Below are 20070 nucleotides of genomic sequence, written 5' to 3'. Positions count from 1 at the left end.
TACTGTCGTCAGTTCCTGAGGCGGGGACGGCGACGGTGAAGAGAGCGGCCGTTCATAATCTTCTCGCCTGTAAGGGTTGCGAACCCGAATATTTGTGGTGCCGGGCGGCTGCCGAGCCGGGAGGGAAGCGGCTCCTAGTAGCCTGCCGTGTGGGGAGCGGGCGCCAACTGCTGCGAGTCTTTCTTGAAGCAGCACGGTGTGAGGTACCTCTGGTCCCAGCGGCAAGGCTGGAGGATTTTTAAAGTGTTTACGGCTTTTAAAGGTCAAAGTTGCGCAGACTGCCGTACCTCGGTGTAGAAACTCCTTAATGGGAAAGCTGCTCGGGGTTTTAGGGCTGTAACCCCGCAGGTGACCCACTATCTGACCCTTCCAGCTCAAAGAAGCAAATGTCAGCACGCTTTTGTAGTAAAATGTGGTATCTCGTGTAGTCATTTTTTTGCTTTCCGACCAGAAACGAGCCCTCTGTGCTTAATTTAGACAATTCAAAGAGAGGTTGTGCAACTGAAACCTCAAAGGGGATTGTGCAGTCATGAACTTGAATTACCAGCAGAAGCACCTTTCACATTAAAAATAAATAAAAAATAAATTAATTCAGCACTTATCATATAAGCAGCAATTCTCAGAGAGTTAAAAATAATCTGCATTGTTGTTTTGTGCCACACCCATATGCAGATTTCAAACTGGCAGTGGAATACAGTTGTTCAAGGATGGAAATAGCACCTTGGGGCAGTCCTTTGACTGCCATTCTCCTGGTGTAAATAAATACCTGGTTTGATTTCTAGTTAATTTTGGAGTTGTTGCTTGGAACGAAGCTAAATCAAAGCATTGTAGGAAAGCAGAGAGGGAAATGCTTTTTTGTTTGTTTTGCTATGCAAAAACGCTTTTCATGAATGCTTAGGTTTTGTTATTTGAACAGTCTCGTTGATTGACAATGTAAATGTTTACACACACACATATTTAAATAACTGCAGTATTTTGATGTCATTTTTTCTCTGTTCTGAGCTAGAAGCCTTGAACTTCAGCCTGATTTAAATGCTTTACAGTTCACTTTTGTTTGCTGGTAGAAGGGTAATGTCTGTTGGTATGGCTTCAGGTTTAAATGCTTTTTCTCGGTGCCTGGGGTTTGGGTTTTATTTTTCTCTTTTTTTCCTTTCCAAACCAGTCGCTCAGTACTGGAAGGAACTGCTCCTTCCTGGAACTGGTAGCATGTATAGTATACATAGCCAAGTGGATCTGTGAGAGCTAGCCCAGTTCTGGACAATATTAAATGAGTAGGAACTGTGGTAGGCACCGTATCATTCCATGCTGACCTGATCAGATACTTGCTTTGTGCTTTTACAGTACTGTTATCTACGGTAATCTATCCACTCCACCTTTCCTGCTCCCCGTTTCCTAGCACCCCAGATAACTGACTAGGCTTTTAGCTAATTAAGTCAAATGTCCATTATGGCAATAATTTTGGAGTTCTTTCTGTTCACTTAATTAAAGTGCTTGACATTAGCCAAATACTAGTGCCTTTGATCTTACCACCAGTTTCGGTCCCCAAAATTTATCCTTATTTAATGAATTTAAGTACACCGTCTTTCGCCAAATAAAGGAAGAATTCCAGCTGCAGAAAAGTTCTTGTTTCCTGAGAAAATAATGATGAATCTTCCTCTTGGAAGATTCCAATTTAACTTTTTAAATTTAAATTTTGTTACCTGTCTTAGTAAACAGGATTTATTCAACCAATTTTGGAAATGAAATTACTAAACTTCATTTAAAATCAATCAATATATGTTAGCCTAGCACCTGAAAAATTCAGCTGTAACATTTCTACACTGATCTAAAAGTTCTTCCAGTTTATATAGTGGCATCTGACATATCTAGAAATCATATAGACTTTGAAAAATATAAGTTAGAAGGAAAAACTTTACTGTCTATTTCACAGACTATTCTCAATAAGAATCAATTAAGGAAAAAGATTAAGAGGAAAATAATAAATTTTCTGTTTCAAAAAATTAACATGCACTATTCAGTACTTCAGGCCTTAAGAAACATTTTGGCAAAATACAAGGAAGGGCAAAAGCAGTATTTTTTGTATGAGAATATTACAAAACTATTTGGAAGCAGGTTTAGGAGGGTTTACGGTCTTTGTACGGTTTCTGTCTTTAGACAATGAAGAAAATTCTGTTTTTTTAAAAGCATGAGAACTTTAGTTTGTATTCCAAAATAGATCTTCTAGCTAAGTTTGAAACAGAAACACAATGTCAGTGGTTTTTTGTTTGTTTGTTTGTTTTGTTGTTGTTTTTTTTTTTTTCTCCAGAACTTTGCAGATGTGTGAAAGTAGATGGTCGTGAGTTAATTCTTTAACAAAGGACTACGCTAACTATTCTGGAGGTTTGGGAAGTCTGCTTTCATAATGACTTGCCTTATTTCAATCAGACAAAGGAGTTGCAAATGTGCAGAATTTACAGGAGTTTGTTTCTTGCAGTGGTGTACATGACTTTATTGCATGGTTACTCATTCATATATTCAACCAGTGGAAGATAAGGGCAGAGTTCCTACCATTTCCCTTAAGTCTTCTGACTTGTGTTGTTTATGCGTGAACAGCAGCTTATTACTTCACTTATGCAATAATAAGCCTTAACGCATAACCAACATGACATTTACATAAGAATTGCTTGAATGTTAACTAGTAATGTGGAGATAGTATTGGTATCTGCTGTATTTGAACAGGATTTTGTTTTGTTCTTCATGTTTGGGTGCTTTTATATTTTTTTATTTTGCATTTCAGATAGAAGTGAAGTGGCTTAATCATTCACATTATGTTATTTAGAACATCCAATTTTCTTCCCTAGATCTTTTATCTAATCACCTATCTTAATATGCAATATTCACCAATGCTGTCCCTGTTTCATATTTTGCTCATATTAAAATGTGCAGGTCATATTTTAATAACAAAGGCCATGTTCATTTACATTTGATCAAAGACATTTTTCCTTAGCTTGTACCACGTCAGATGAATTAGAAAAATGTACAGCCAGTCTTTTAGTTTGCTCTGTACTGCTGTATTCACACATTTGAACAGGCTAAATTAACAACCCTTTTGATTTCTTTATATTATTAAAAGTTAGACCTCTGCAGTGCCTCAGTTCATGATGTATATTTTCTTGTTTGGTGCAGAACAGTTTAGCTATCAATGGCATCCACAGTGAATCTGAAAGAAGCCAATGGCAACCAAAGTTCCTGGGATACTTTGCTGCCAGATTTCCCCAAGGGGCCGCTCTGCAAATATCGAAAGAAAGCTTCCTTCAACTGGAAGGAGATGGCAGTGTTTCTGGATGGCGAGGATATCATCCAGCTTAAGGTAAGCTTAGCAAGAACAGCAAGCATGTTTTAATTTTGTACGTGTCTTTTCAGTAGAATCACATGTGATTTTCAAGCACCAAGTATTTGATGTACTAATGGAGCTCTGTACTTATGGAGCATGAAATTATTTTTGCACGTGCAATTTTCAGAGCAGAACTGAATTTTGAAGTAACCTACTTTACTATCAAGTAAGGCTTATTTCATTACTAATCATCAATACAGTGAAAACAGACGAATGCTACAATACAGGGCTTCATTGTCCATTCCAAACTGAGAAAGAGCTATATTTTATCAGTTTCCTTTATGATAGGCATTAAATCATGTATCCCATGGCTTTACAATTAGTTTAACCTCACCTAAGTTTATGCCACATGGTATTTCTGCCATTCTTTGACCTGACGTAAGTTCATACTGTCTTCTGTGCTTGTATTAATGTTTGTGTGGCATGTGTTGGACCCTTCAGCTTGCCTACTTGGCTGAAAGCTCGGCCTACCAAAAAAAAAAAAAAAAAGATTAATTGCAGCTCAAAAAGTGGTGTGGGAATGCATGATGTAGAAGATGTAGGAGGAGACAGAACTGCCCTTTTTGATGGTGGTGTAGATTTATGTGGACTTAAGCTCATATTGAAGGTGTACTGTAGGTATTAAAATCTTAGAAGGAAGATCAAAGAAATCAAAAATGCCCTATTCTGTATCTAACTGATATACTTAAAAGCATATGCAAAAAAAAAAAAAGTGCTCTGCATCTGAGAGAGTTTCAAAACTGAGCAAATCATACTGTTCATAGAGAGAGAATAACCCTAACTTTGAAAGAGGAGCATGGGAAATCGTCTGTTTTTGTTTTTGTTTTTGTTTTCCTTTGTACTGCAACATTCTCTTCAGAGAGGAGAAGAGGACTTTAATTTTTTTTTTTTTTTTAAGATTTTGCCTAAGGCACTTTATTATTTTTTTTCTAAATCACACAAAGTATATTTAAGAAGATGCGGATATCATCAAGACAGAGATTTGAGGTGAAAAAAATTTTGTAGCATATCATTCTCGTTAGATCCCACTTGGAGTACTGCATTCAGCTGTGAGGCCCCACCACAAGAAGGACATGGAGCTATTGGTTTGGGACCAGGGGAGGGCCATGAGGATGATCAGAGGGCTGAAGCACCTCTGCTATGAAGAGAGGCTGAGGGAGTTGGGGTTGTTGAGCCTGGAGAAGAGAAGGCTTCGGGGAGACCTTAGAGCAGCCTTCTAGTACCTGAAGGGGCCTACAAGAAAGCTGGAGAACTTTCTTACATGCTCTTTAGAGCATGTAGTGATAGCACAAGGAGTAATGTTTTTAAACTAAAAATGGATACAGATTAGATATAAGGAAGACATTTTTCGCTATGGGGGTGATGAGGCACTGGAACAGGCTGCCCAGAGAAGCTGTGGATGCCCCATCCCTGGAAGTGCTCAAGACCAGGCTGGAGCAACCTGGTCTGGTGGGAAGTGTCCCTTCCTGTGGCTGGGGGTTTGGAAGTAAATGATCTCTAAGGTCTTTTACAACCCAAACCGTTCTATGATTCTGTGGTTTTAACTAAGGGGAGGGGAAAAAAAAAAACTTTTAAAAACTTTGATGTGCACATCTAGATATTAAATGGAGTACACTTCTGCTTTCACCTGGGAACAGAACAGTTGTGGTAGCCTAATGCCTTTACCGTTATAGCATATTTTTAACTCTATGCTACCCCTGGAGTTTTGCCTTTGTTCTCAGATTGAGAGCCCTTGCTCTTTAGAGTCCTGCCATCAGCTTCATAGTGAAATAATGAAGTGGGTATAAAAAGCAAGTAACTTTTAACAAACCATTTTCTTACATTCAGAATGAATCAGTCCCACACTTGTTACTTCATGACAAAGGAGCTTTTGTAAAATTCAGCTGCATGAACTGTATATATAATGACAGACAATTTTGATATATTTTTAATTTTGTGGGATTTTGCCTTTATAAACTTGACTCTATCAAACTATTGTAGTTTGAGGCCTAGTATTATCCTAGAAGAACATTAACTTGTTTTGTTAATGCTTTTGTGTTAACATTCTCATGTCATTTTTCCCCCCTCAAGAACAGAATCTTCTCTGCTCTAGAAAATGATCCTGTCTTCGCACATCGTCCTGGAGAAGATTTGAGCCGTGAGAAGTATCAGGAGCTGACGTTCCTGCGCTGTAAAAAACTCTTTGAGTATGACTTTCTTACTCAGCAAGAGATCATAGAGAACCCATTAAAGATATTTAATATGGTTATCTGTATAGGAATGTATGATTGGTCTCCGTGTCTCCAGTATTTCTTACATTGCGGTGTAAGTACAGTTCAAAAATATACTCGAATTTAAGTATCTCATAATACCATAATTCTGTTGTTTTCTGCCTATTGTATTAAAGCAAAATTTTTTTCCTAGTCCATTGTTTTCAAAAATCAAATTCAGTTTAACTGTTTGGAAGAATCACAGAACTGTGGGATAACATTAGTAGATCTTTGTCATTTAGCCCCATCTCTGTTGGAATCCTGCCTGGAGAGTAAAGGTGAAGCAGTATGGGCACAGCTATAGAAAGGTATTTTAATGCCTACAGTTCCATCTTTTGTGTTCTCTTCTGCATCTTGAATGGCAGCAGTAGCCAAAAGAACTTCTACAGCTCCATATACAAGTATCAGAAACTTCCTTGCCTCATGCCCTGGTGTGTTGATTCAGGGCAGAATCCAGAAGGAATGGAAATCAGTGTAGAGGTTATCACCGACATCAGTGGCTGGGCTTCTGTTCATCAGTTCCCCCTTGGATGAGTCTTTCAGAAAGAATACCTGAGAAAGAATACTTAACATAGGTAACTTCCCACCTGATCTAGTGGGCTGTGTCCCTGCCCATGGCAGGGGGATTGGAACTAGATGATCTTTAAGGTCCCTTCCACCCGAGCCATTCTATGATAGGTGGTCAAATAATATTTGCTGAATTAATAAATTATTACTCATTGCAGGGAAGGTCTGGAGTTTTGTTATGTGAACATCCCTTTAGAAAAACTGAAGGTAGATTTAAAAACAATAATCTTATCTGGGTCTGAAGCAGCTACCTTCAGTTCCCAAACCATTTGCTGTGAAACAAACTAGAATATTCTGAAAATTTTGCTTTATTCAAGGAGATATCCACATGTAAAAGTGTAAAGTGAGCTCACTAAGCATTTCTGAGAGTTTGCAGGGAAGGCTTGAACAGGTTCAAACTGTGAAAAGTTGATCCTGTCTTGAAAATACTGCAGCAATGGGCCATTTAGTCTTTGGTCTCACTATTCAGTGTTTTCTCTTAGAGAGTGTTCAATCCTCTGTAAAGGGTCCATGACAAGATCAATTCTTGACTTACTTCCTCAAGGTATAGTCTAAGTAGTAGTTTACTGTGTAACCTACCTTTCCATGGTCTCTTTAATGGATATCACTATTGCATATATATTTGTGTTTTCTATCCTGGGATTACTGATTTCATTCATTATTCTTTGTTTTTACAGGTATTTGCAGGTACAATTTTGAGTGCTTCAATGAGGTTTGCAGACTTACTGAAAAAAGTTTTTAACATGGAGGTAATTTTTTTTGAATAGCTTGTGAGAACTGGGCATTGTCAGAACCATGGCATTACCTGTACCTTTCTATTATTTCTGATCTACGTAGGTACCTAGGTACTTCTAAATAGCAAAGTAAAAGAAGACCAAGGAGCACATTCAAGCACTGAGCCTTGACTGTTCTCAGTGCTAGTTGTCATGCCAGTTCCTGAATCTGTATTAGACTGTCCAAGTTAACATGCAGTCAAAGTTTGCAAACTTCTCCCAAAAAGGCAATATTGATGACACTACCTTAATTTTAATTTTACCCGGTGTCTTTTAACAGTATGGTAGCAAATCTTGAACTGTCAGACACTTCCACATCTACATCATACACTGTGCAGCACAAGCCCTTGGCATGATGTTGTAAATATTCCATAGAAATGCTATAAACCAGAAAATAATAATCTCTTAATGCCACAAAAACACTACAGAGATTCCAAAGGAGACCCAGGACCAAGTGCTCTGTACAGTAAGTGCAGCCTACCTGATACAGAAAGAGCCGATCCTGAACAGTTTCTCCTGCTCAGCATTCACTCATTGCCTGACCCTCATTGATCGTGCAAGATACATACCGCTGAGTGCACTCAAACTGAGCATCGTGCTTCTTTTGTATCTCTTTATCATTTTTTATCTTGTTTCTTTGTCAACCATTCACCTTCTTGCTTATCGAATCTTCTGATTTTTTTTTTTATGTCTCAGCAATAGACACAGCAATATACTGCTGCATTTTTTGTTTTCACTTGTTTTTCAAAGGTTTGGTACCCAAGAGTACATACTACAGGCCAAACCAGTGTAGGGTAAAAGGGTGCAATATGCACATTTCGGTGTGACCTCAAAGAGCTGGTGTTCCCAAATACTGATGGAGAATCAAGTGTATGCATATATTCATATGATTCACCCATTTTCATCATAAAAGAGTTCTCTCAGCCCAGAGAGCTGAAAACTTTCAGTCAGTGGATGTAACAGTCTGTACCTGTCTGAATAAATCAGCCATCAGGAAAGGAAGAAAATCTTTTACCCTACTGCAGGTAGATTTCGTAGCCTTAGGATTATATCTGATTGGTTTCCTTGCAATTGCAAGTTACTATCCAAGAGCTGAAATTGCAATCATCTTATGGTTTTAATTACTCTAATAAACTAGTCTTGAATTGTGCCTTATATCTCTTTATTTAGATTTTTGGATGTTTTGCTCTGACTGAACTCAGCCATGGAACTAATACCAAAGGCATACGGACCACTGCCACATTTGATCATAGCACTCAGGTTAGTCCTTAATGCACAGGAATAATACTTAACACTGTTAATCTAAGGTTAGACTTCTTCACATCTTTTACATTCTTTTCTTCTTACATCCAGAAAACACAGTACTTGTAATCAAAAAATCTGAATGTTGAAGCTATGTCTGTATTTTGGGATATGTGTGTTCTAGAGAATAGATCCTACTCGTGGTCCCTTAGTTGTCCAAACTGGAAAATGTGCTTTCACACTGTTAGCCAGCCTTCCTCTCCATAGAAAAATGCACAAGAAGGAGGTGGTCCCTGCACAGGTTTCAGCCCACAGTGGACTCAGCTCACCTTAACCCAAGATCTAGGAAATGCTTCAAAGTCCATCACTTTGCTTTGCTTTTTTAACTGCTTTAATGAGCAATTTAAAGGCTGAAATTTAGGCCTTACAGTCAAGTCATGAACTTTTTCTCCTTTAAAGTTTTCCTAGCCACATGAATTCTCTGCAAACTTGAACACTGTAAAAGAGATCTCAGCTGTTGGAGCACAGTACAGAATGAAATATTGGCAGTTAATGGATGTTTTCAAAACGTTATCGTGTCCATGAAAAAGAATTAAATAGCTTTTATCATTTTAATCATTTTGCTCCTTTTTTTGCTGGCTACAGGAGTTTGTCATCAATACACCTGACTTTGAAGCTGCAAAGTTCTGGGTTGGTAATATGGGGAAACATGCCACCCATGCAGTTGTGTATGCCCAACTCTATACTCCTGATGGACAATGCCAAGGATTACATTCCTTTATTGTACAGGTAGGATAGGAATATTGCTGATCTTTTGTCTTTCTGTGTGGGTGAGGGTTGTTAAATTAAAGATTTTCTGTTAATACTGTTTCTTATGTCTGAGCAGTACTTTAATGCCTTCAGCATTTATAGCAATTGTAAAAAGTGTTTTTTATCTTTAAATGTTCACTGTATTTTTGTGGTGGTTGTACAGACAATTTTATGTCAGTTTTCTGCAGCTGGAAAATGCAGAAGAGTTAAGAAGCCTAAAGATTATCACACGACCTATACAATTAGAAATAACCTATGCTGTATGAAGTCCTGAAAGTCTTGGATGAGACTTACGGTGAAAAGTAGTACATAATAAAACAGACCGTTTGCAGACTGAACAGAATTTACTACAAAATCAGGGAATATCTCAAAGCTGATCATTACATTGAAGTTAGGTTGATTCCTGCTGTCTGTGTGCACCCAAAGGAGGTTTCAGTGCTAGTTTGATCTGTGTTAAGGCTTGTTTAACAAAGTACTGTCATTAGCTTAAGTAATTTTCATTATGGGACCTATGTCCTGAATGAAAGGATATGTAAGTATGAGTTATATCCATGATTATGTGCTTGGAAAATCAGAGAGCTTTCTTTAGTATTAATGACAGAATACAGGTTGGGAATGTTTTCACTGTTTGAAGAGTTCAACCAAGAATTTTAATTGTCCCACAATTGAACTAATGTTTCCGTCCTCTTCTATGCAGATTCGAGATACAAAAACTCTCCTACCTATGCCAGGTGTCATGGTAGGTGACATAGGAAAGAAACTTGGGCAGAATGGTCTGGATAATGGGTAAGTCCATCCATTTGAATGAAGAAACATTCTACATTATTTCATGTGTAGTGGTGCAAATATTCTGTGTCAATTCTCTGTACTTCTGAGGTAGTGAAAGACCTGAGGTTTCTAGTGGCTTTAATTTGTTGTTACTTAAAAAATAAAATAATAAATAAAATAAGCAATTTTGAAGAATCTTGAATTTCAGTATTTTCTATTCCTGCAACTTTCAGCCTTTCTGTTTCACTCATGTTTTAGAATATGAAGTGGCACAGATAACTCTGTGGATGTTCCCAGGTGGTCTTACAGTCAGACTCTGCAACAGTAATATTTAAAAAGCAAACAAACAAAACAAAACAACACAACAACAACAACACATGAAGTTACTAGCTAAAGCATGTCAGCCTATAAATCCACAGGGATGTAAGCTCTTAGTTATTTTGTATGTTGATTTCCAGCCCACAGCAGAACTAGCTGAGGTCCACAGACAAGACTTATTGTTGACTTATTGTAAAGACAGAAGATTATCGTGACCAAGTAGGTCTGACCTGTGTCAGAAATCCAGAGACTCATTATCTGCCTTGTTTAAACCATGAGGTTCCTGGACTAACCCTGTCCAGTTCAGATGAGGAGGTTAGTTACTTTTTCTGTATTCTTTGTGTACAGTTGAAATAAAGAAGTTCCTGGGCTTCATTTCTCAGTCATGGCGTTGTAGTGACCCTACTGTGTCTCTGCTGTCCAAAGGAGTCTGACAGGGAGGAGATTTGTGCATAGAAGCAGCAAATTTTTAAAATTAGTATTTAAAACCCTACATTATTTTTATAGCTCTGATTAAAGACAATAAATCTGAAATAGTAAAGGGTGTGTTAGTGGGTGTCACTTCTTTATGCCTCCAATTTACTTCTTTCTGTTGATTCAGTTTGTTTATTGTTTAATTGTTGTCCTACATAGTGTGCCATTGCAGTAAGCAAAATGTAGATCTCGTAAAGTATCCTTCTTTGTAATGTAATGGTTTTGAGTGGCTTTCCAGCAGGTCGTAGGTGTTCTGTAGTTTTTGTCTTTACCAGCTTCTTCCTAATATCCCAAATAACCTGTAGTGTCAATAATGGCACTGACTGTGTATGTACATAATTCTCATTGATGTTCTGTTGCATAAAGACACGGATGAAAGAAAAAAAAAGCATAGAGCAAATGAAGTTTTATAGAGGACGGGTGTGAGAAGAGGCCTGGAAAAGAGCTTTGGGAGGTTTTGTTGGGATTTTATTTGCCTGCATCTGCATTACAAACTTGTAGCCACCAGATGGCACAGCAACATGGGCTTGAGTATTCCAAATGTAATTCAGCTTCATATTTCAGTAGAAATAGTAAAATTCTGCTGCTCATTCTTAATGAGCAACATTGTTTTAAGCACAACATGAGGAAGGAAAAGAACAAAATGAAAATTTGGCATATAATCTGTATACATGTTCATCTAAAAAGCATTAGATCCCATTATGCTATTATTAAAAGCGTTAGTCTCTACCTCATACTTTGCCAGTTTTTCGTATGTACGTGTGAAGTCTGGTTCAACTACCATGGGCATTTAAGTAAATCAGGTATATTTCCGTGGAGTTACGCTTCGGATAAATGGTCAGAGTGAAGATCAGAGTACAAGGAAACTGATAGAGATGTCAGATTTTGTTCCTGTACCTGGAGAAGTTTATGATATGTCTTTTCGACGTGGGTATACAGATTTAAACTCGCAAGCATATATGTAGGGCATGGAGAAAAAATCTAGTTTGCTTGGACATTGTAATTGATTTATGCTATGTAAGAGAACAGAGAAGGTGATTGTAGCAATCCCTTTTGGTTGTAGAAAATTAATCTCCTCTGTCCTTTGGCTGAAGTTTGACTGATTCATGCTAATGCAAAGTGTAATGTAAGAAGTAAGAATTGCAAAAATTGTAAAGTAAGAATTGCAGAAGTAATGTGGAAATTTTTGCGGTGTGAATTCAACTGACTAACCTGCTCCTTCAGAGTCTGTCTTTCAGAGTAATTCCTATAGCTTTTTAAGTAGAATGTCCTAAAATCATGTTTTTTGCAAATCTTTGTAACTTCAGCTACCCATTAAAAAAAAATCACTTTAAATTATTTTAAATTATTTTCCTTTCTTTTTGTCATTCACAAAATTTAGTGTAATAAATACATATGTGATTAAAGATAGAACTACATTTTTTCTTAAGGTAAATTTAGACTCTTTTTTATGTTTTTTTACCAAAAAATAAATCGGGCTGCCACTAGGGGATGCAAGTGCTTCAGTCTTTATTTTTATAATACAAAAATGTCCACCTGTTGCTAGTACTCTAGCACTCTGTGAAATACGCTGTTCACTGTGGTCCCAAAATGGAAATATCAGGGAAAAAAAACAAGCACTAAAAAAAAAAAAAGGTATTTAGGATCCAGGGGCTTTTCAATAACATGTATGGGAGGTGCAGGAGAGGAACATAAGGAGGAACATAAGGCAAGAGCTTTGGTAATTGTTGATGGGCATTTCTGTCGTCCCCCCCCCCCTTTTTTTTTATATGTTTTTGTCTACCATGGTTAATATAACATTACCAAACTTTCCCATTATGCAGTGCACATCAGTAAGTGATTGCCACCAAATCAGTGGTGAAACAATTTCATGTCCATTTGTAACTAGCTGTAAACTGCTGCTTTCCCAACTCAGAAAAAGAAAACATACTTAGCTGAATCTATGTAGGAAAGAGTTTGAAAATTAGTTTTAATTGTGTTTCTTAAATAGTGCTGAACATGCCTGTCTTTATAAAATGTGCTCGGAGTTCGTTCAGCTTTATACATTGATAGCGTGTATATGGTCTGTTGAGCAGACAAAACCTATGATAAGGGAAATACTAGTGAAATGAAGCTATCAACAGCACAGCAAACCACTGCCAAAGAGAAAGCTGTTTATTTGAACTGAATTGTTCTAGGGGAAAAAAGGGCCTTCTGAGTGAAGAGGAATTGTTAGTGGTATCTAATTTATTAATGATGGACTTCAGAAAACTGAAGGGTTTTTACCAGCAGTTTTAACAACCTTTCATATACAATTAAATGCACATGATCTCTCTGCACATACAACCTGCTGTGACATTCAGTGTGTTCCCTAACAACAAAGTTAGATTCAGTGTTCTCGATACCAAAAAACAAACACAACACCCAAGAGGAAATGGGTAAAGGGGATTTGCTGGGCAGAAAAGCAGTAGGTGATGTAAAAGAAGTCCTCCTGGAAAGAGACTTTGGGTTCTGAAAGCCCTCACTGCAATCCCTTGCATACTAGAGATGTCACACATCATACAAATTCAAGTCCTTTGTATTATGTCATTTAAATGTTTAGCTAATTTATTTATCGGTTAATTTACTGTGTGTTTGTTAGTATTTCAGTTTCAGTGACAGTAATTCATTAATATTCTGCTTCTGCTAGTTTAAGTGTAGACCAAATGAAAGCCTAGTCCTTCAAAGGATTTTTGTTTCCCAGAATTTATGCCCTTAAATCTTACTTAGATTTCCCAATATTTGCAGTTATTTCACTTGGAAGGCTGGAGCTGAAGTACACTGTTGGAGCCTAAGTAGTGTCTTGGAGTTTCATTTTACAATCCAAAGCAGTAGTTGCTGAAGATAAGTTGCACACTATGCTCCTTTGGTTGTTTGTTTCTACTCTCACACAGCCTTTTTCGTTGTGCAGTGATGAACATTTGTGCTGTGAAGTGGACTCAGCTTGGAAACAGGAACTGTCTGAAAACTAATCTCACCAAAAAAAAAGTCTATTTTCAAGTAGATCATTTGTCGGGTCTGGTTCACTGCAAGGCCACAGTAGAGGCTGTTACAGTACAGGGAAAGTGACAGTATAGGGGTGTAAATAAGAAAGCAAGCATAGGGATCAGTTGTGCTTCTCTAGAAATAACAAGCTCGTGCTTGTTTGAGGTTTTTATTGTCCTTGAGCCACTGACCAGAGCCACAAACAAGAGAACAGATGAAGCAGCTATAAAATACAAATAATTGTTAAAATACCTGTACATGAACTTAAGTTACCTGAATATTCTACTGTTAGTCCTTGTGAGGAATATTTTTTAAGACATGTCTCGTATATTTGCAATTTAAGTCAAAACAGTGATTTTCCAGTGGCTTCACTAATATTTCCCTGTTTCACCCTCTCCACTTAGTTTCTACGGTCAAGGTGAGATATATGGATACATACAGTGCTGCACACATCACTAAGATGTGGTCACGTTGCTAAAGAGAAATGCCTTATCCCCTTCTCATTTTTGTCACTTGCAAGTACCTCAAAACTGCGTAGCCACAGCCAGTGCATTGCGATGCCTGTCACAATGACAGGCACTGAGGATACTAATGGGGAAAGGTGGATTCAGATCTGGTCACGAAGTTGTTTTATCACCTGCAGAAACAGGGCCTCACATCTGTAGTACATTTCAGACAGCCTTTTTTTTTTTTTCCTTAGCAGAGCTGTGTCTGCTCTTGACTTTTGCAGGGGTCTAACCATCCGGAACTCCTTGCCATACTGGCACTTAACCTATAAGAACTGTAGGGTGAGTGGGTTTTTGTGTCTCCATGAAGTCCATTAAGATAGGCTTAGGAGGCCTCTGTTGTTTTACTACTGCTGTTGAGCATTTCTTCTACAGACCTGCATTCTTAGATTAGTCTTGTTCATAGAAACTGGAGCTAAAATACTGTGTTTCAGTTTTCCCCGTCCTCTCTGTAACTCTTCTCAACTTTAACCTTTCTGTGAGTTTCAGTCTGGAATACGCGGCTGTTTTCTTTCTCTTCTACAAGTTTTTCACCAAACCTCTTAAATGTTATTCTTCCCAAGGTTTACTGTGTCTCATAAACAGCCGTGAGATCACTTGACTTGCAGTTTTCCAATACCATTCACCTGCTTTCTGTTTCTGGCTAAAAGGATTGACGGAACTGTCACTGCATCATCTCTAACATAGTCAGTAGTAAAAGCTGGCAGGACAGGCATTTTTGTGGGTCTGAAATTCACTAAAGCATATTTGAGCTATTTGTACCATAGGTAACAGCTTATTAATTTAGTACTGGCAAAAGGAGCTCATGGCTTTTCCAGCTGCTCTTTTTTTTTTTTTTTTTTTTTTTATCAGCATTACTGCACACCAGATGAATTACTTTTGCATGATTTAAAGTCAGTAAGATTAACTTTGCTTGAAATGTTCCCTAAACCACTGGCCAAAGAACCCAAACAAAAATGTTACTATTGGAATAGTGCTTCACTCTGCTCAGCTAATCTTGGTAGAAATGTATGAAATACAGTTGTTTTACCTGTGTACTAGATTCTGTAAAATTACACATTTCTTTAGAGCTCTATGAAACATATTTAAAGTGGCAGCTATCTGTCTTTTTTGCAGAGAAGTCTTAATCTCAGACACACTAATTGCTGTGCAGAAGAGTCCCTAATTAGGGTAGCTTTCAAACCTATGGTCTCGTCATCACCATGTGAAACATAGACATTTTCCAAACTTGCTGGTACTTGATATCCCCATGGCTGTATATACAGTTCCATTATCGTAAGATATTTCTACTTTTCTTCAATTATTTAAGGAGATTTTCTCCTAAATGCGTTGACAGATGTGGTCCGTGTCTATTCACTATGCTTCCTAGGCTAATAACCATTAGAAATGTGATCATTGACTTCATTAAAGCTTACTATTTATTTTTAATATGTTCCGATATCAAGTTCAAATTGGCCAGCATGTCTCATAATTTCAAATAGCAAAATTCTTGGAGAAGGAGCATAACAGCAGTTGGCAGTCATTTCGTAACGTCGGCTAACTCCCAGATCCTGCAAGGTTCTGCTTTTATTTTCAGCATTGGTGCTTATAAGCAATATATCATATTTCTTAACGCACGGGAGCTTTCTGTGGGTTTTTTAATTGCTAATTCTCTCTCTCTCCTTGGCTTCTTAAAGTTTTTGCCATTTTACATGCCTCTATTTTGATAGCAGCTTACAGAAAAAGAAGGAAATAGAGTATCTTTAATGGCCAATATCAAGGAAAGAAATCTGAACTTTTAAAACCTGTCTCAGTGTGCGTTATTTGAATCAATTTTCATAATAAGAAAATAGGTTGTTATATAATGACTGGAAATTTAGTATTCGTGTTCACTAGCTATGAAAAATAGTGATTATAAGAAGGTATACTTTTTAATCAAAATAATTCTAGGTAACACTTAAAAAGGTGCAGAACTACCTACCTTATACTTATGGCTGACAGATTATAACAAAACTTTCTACAAGATTTTCTCTTTCCATAAAGACTTGCTCTAGGTTTAGCTTTTTGGGTTTATATTACAATTGGAGAAATGGAGTAAAACTGTTCAGGTTATTTTGCTAGCTGTTTTGTTTGGCACACGTCTGCAACATGTTTAATATTAGTAGGCTTGCATTTCCTAAAAGGAGGTTATTTTTACATGGAATATGTATATGTTAGTAGATACAGAGCTTCAAGCACACATCAATATAATGACTTTCTACAATTGCACAGCTTTGCTGAATGAATTGAACTAATCACTACATTGTAAAACTCTAAAGGACAATTTATCATCTTCATCGTTAATGCTACTGTGAATCTTGCCATCATCATACACAGATCTAAACCTACTCCAGATATATATTTGCAAAGAGAAGTCCCAAGAGTTGGAGCCTTTTGAAATTTCTTCGAGAAGTGTGCCCAAAGAGTGTATCATATCTTTGTTAAGTCAACTTTTCCTGTAACCTGGTTCACAAGTCCGGTTTTTATCACCATTCAGTAGCTTTTCTAAATGATACTTCATTGCATTCTTCCATGCATATTTTCCTGCTTGGGAGGGATCCTTTAGAAAAATCTACAAGGCTGCCTTTCATCATTCAAATTCTTCCTTAAAATTCTCATTTGTTCTAATGGCTTGTAAGAAATGGCAATGATTAGCTACTGTGACCGGCAGATATATCAAGCAAGTATTCTGCAGCAGTTAGTGTCTGCCTCACAGGGACCTAAACCTTGCCATACACACTCTCTTGTAATTAAAGTAATGAATAATAATTTTTAAAAAGTTCAGATTCTATCTAGTGTGCATGCTATTGCTTAAAAATAATAGGGTTGCTATACATTCTTAGATGTGATTAATTTTATTTGGTGTACAGGGAGCAGAGAAAGTGAATTTAGCCAAAAGATCTTTTTGGAATTAGATTTTTTGTTTTCAGTGATAAGAAGAAATATAAACAAAGATGTATATGAGATTTTTGGAAATTCTGAATTTGGTTCTATTATGTAGTGTTGTCTCACTGAAACTCACACTTAATAAAGCACATGTATAAGGCCAGTAAGCAGCTGGTTCTTGGTTAGGATAGCCTGCTTTTCTCTGTGGCTAAGTTTGAAAATAGCCTGTATCTCTAAGGCTGAATAAATTCAGTATGCAGATATGTTTCCTTGGAAACAACTCGTAATTTTAAAGCACATGCAGCAATGCAGCCCTTATGTAATTTATTAATGTGAAAGACCTGGCTCTCATGGGCCTTATTAAGTAGATCAGCCTGTATTGGCAGGCAAAAGGAATTTGCTTTGATTACAAATGCAGCTTTTCAAGTGCTATTAGATACTGAGATATTTGTGAGTTGAGCAGATACTACCCCTATCGAGCCAAGTTGTACTGCCCATTTTGGTGAAACAGTTCATACACTTTCTTCCTGAAGAATATGAATATTTAGGACAGTCTGCCTATTCTAACAGCTTCCTTCTTTATTGCTGCTAAGGTGCCACAATTTAGAAAAGACAATGTCAGTCATCCCTTCTTAAGATGCCACATTCCAGGGAATAGAAGTCCTAGTATGAGTTCAAGCAAAGGAAGGTTCTCGTTTCTGTTCCTTCGTAGTGCACTAATTCAGCTGTGTGCTCATTTATATTAAAGAAACATGGAAGACCCTCACGGATCTATATTTTAGACTCACACAAATAAAGTGTCCCCCTATTCCAATGCATTTACCATCTCCAGACTGCAATGAGCAACCCCTCAGTACACCAGTAAGACATTTGGTTCAGTAGAATTATCAGTGGCAAGGAATTCTTTGGAATCAGAATGGCACAGCATGATTCTAGCAGGAGAAGAGAATTGAATTGTTCATCTTCCCAAGCTTTTTGATAACTGAGATACCAAGCTAACTCACTTTCCTGAGTTCATGCAGACAGAGAGGTTTATGGTCTGTCGCTGAAAGTGTCTATTGCACTGACTCTGTATAAGGTCTCTAATAAGTAACTACACAGAAAGCTGTCCCTCTTCTCCAAGAGAATATATTGCTCTTCCTTCTGTTTGTTTTTTTTTGTTGTTGTTTGTTTGTTTTTTACTTATTTTCTTATGGAGTTGCTCAAAGGGTACCCTGAGGGTTTGTTTTTTAAGCATCACCTTAATTTTTGAAAAACAAATTGAAGAGTGACAGCAAATAATCTCTCATACTGAATTTCCTTTACTGGCCTGAGTATGAATACATACTATCCAAAAATTACCTACCTGGCTTGATGGGTTCACTGATATATGCATGATGTGACCTTTTTCTGTAATGTAGACACTCTAAACTATATCAAGGTAGATTTTACATTACTTGTGTGTTTGTTTGACCAGGTTTGCCATGTTTCACAACGTCAGGATACCTAAAGAAAACATACTGAATATAGCTGGAGATGTCACAGCTGAGGGGAAATACTCAAGTTCTTTCAAGGTATGAATCAAAGTTTGTTTTTTTTTTTTGTTTTTTTTTTTTCCATTAATATAGTAATGTAAATATACAAAGCTACAAGTAGGTTAAGAGAGAGCACGAGCCTCGTGTTGGTAAGCACTAGATACCTGGACCTCAATGATTGTTGACACAGTGTCAACGTGAATGCTGATTTTCTAATTGTCTTTCAGTGGTGTCTAAATTCACCTTATTGATTTTACTGACTTCTTGCTTTTTGAGGTACCCCATCAGTCCCAAAGTATTTTAAAGAAACTGCTTTGGATCTTTTCTGAACACCTTAACTGACTGTATCAGTAAATAAAATTGTCCAGCCCTCTGGGCTTCTGATCATGCTCCAGAGTTGTATCTTTATGGGGTAGGCAAATGAAACGTTAGCCTCCTCCATTTACTCTGTGCCTTTTATCCATTTAGGATGTTAAAGAGCGTTTTAGTGCATCTCTTGGATCTTTGTCCATTGGCAGAATTCTGATCACAGCAGTTTCTGCGACCAATTTAAAGCTTGCCTTATCAATAGCCATTCGCTTCTCAGCAACTCGCCATCAGTTTGGACCAACTGATGAAGAGGAAATACCTGTTCTTGAATACCAAACACAGGTAAAAACTTTGGACTTTGCACCTATAAACTTTTACGTAGTGACACTCAGATTCAAAGCTACTGCAAATCAAAATAGTGACACAGAAGTTAGTGAAATTAAAGTTGTCTTTCTCATCTGAAGTGTAGATCCAGTGCAGTTTTGGGTGTTCATCACAGCTTAAGACCTCTTAGCACTTCTCTTGGCTTGATCAGAGTTTTGAGATAAGTTCTTGGACAGCGAAATAAATAAATAAATAAATAAAAATATTTGTGTCTCTCTGAAGTACCTAGAACCATGTGTCTTCTAAGATAGTAACCTTTTCAGAGAAGGGCTGTCTTCTATGCGCACAAAGAAGTACTGATGAAGAAACTAGCATAAAAAATGTCAGTGTATCTTTTGCTATTATCCTCATTTTCTCTTTTTTAGACCTTATTCTTTAAAAGTATACAAATCAGTGACAATCATTGTAGCAAACCTCAAGCCAGCACTAATTTTGAGAGGAATATAGCCAACCTTTATTTCCACAGAATATGCAGATGAAAAACACCTTTTGGTCTGAAAAAATAAAATGAGTAGTTATGGTAAACTAGAAAATAGTGAAAACTCAGACCAGTTGAATGAGAACGGTTGTTACATAAGAAGTGCTAGAAAAACAAACCCACCCATTCTGTCCTTGCAAAGTAGGTGCCTTTTTTCCAGGCTTGCGTTTAATCTTGCAACTTTGTAAGTTTTCATGTGTTTCAACAAACTCTAGCAAAAGCTGCCTTCTTTCCACCTTATCTGAATAAGCCTGGTTCTACTTCCCACTACTTTGTGAACCTCTATTTTGTTCAGGTTCAGCTTATTCTGTAGGCTTTGTTTGCTGAACCTTCATTCCCTTCTTTCCCCACTACAAAAGCTTCTTTAAGCAGTTTCCCTTCTCCTTCATAGGCTTCCG

At 37.3% G+C, this 20070-nt stretch overlaps 1 protein-coding gene across 6 annotated transcripts in view; it reads left to right on the top strand.

Annotated features, from left to right (window-relative positions):
* ACOX3 (acyl-CoA oxidase 3, pristanoyl) overlaps nt 1-20070 on the top strand; it is a 34876-nt gene continuing 14806 nt past the window's right edge. Inside the window, exons 1-9 of one of the 6 annotated variants that reach the window (XM_035547314.2) lie at nt 1-69; nt 3166-3349; nt 5449-5677; nt 6867-6938; nt 8133-8222; nt 8850-8993; nt 9712-9800; nt 18444-18540; nt 18970-19152. In XM_035547314.2, the coding sequence (XP_035403207.1) occupies nt 3213-3349; nt 5449-5677; nt 6867-6938; nt 8133-8222; nt 8850-8993; nt 9712-9800; nt 18444-18540; nt 18970-19152 (1041 nt within the window). In that variant the 5' untranslated portion in view covers nt 1-69; nt 3166-3212. Of the gene's footprint in view, nt 204-2361; nt 2380-3165; nt 3350-5443; nt 5678-6866; nt 6939-8132; nt 8223-8849; nt 8994-9711; nt 9801-18443; nt 18541-18969; nt 19153-20070 lie in introns of those variants that run through there. The other 5 variants (XM_035547311.2, XM_035547312.1, XM_035547315.2 and 2 more) reach the window with 5 other exon arrangements.

This window comes from Cygnus atratus, chromosome 4 (assembly GCF_013377495.2).
Source record: "Cygnus atratus isolate AKBS03 ecotype Queensland, Australia chromosome 4, CAtr_DNAZoo_HiC_assembly, whole genome shotgun sequence".
In the NCBI taxonomy this organism is placed as follows: domain Eukaryota; kingdom Metazoa; phylum Chordata; class Aves; order Anseriformes; family Anatidae; genus Cygnus; species Cygnus atratus.
This window is presented reverse-complemented; position numbering and strand designations above follow the sequence as displayed.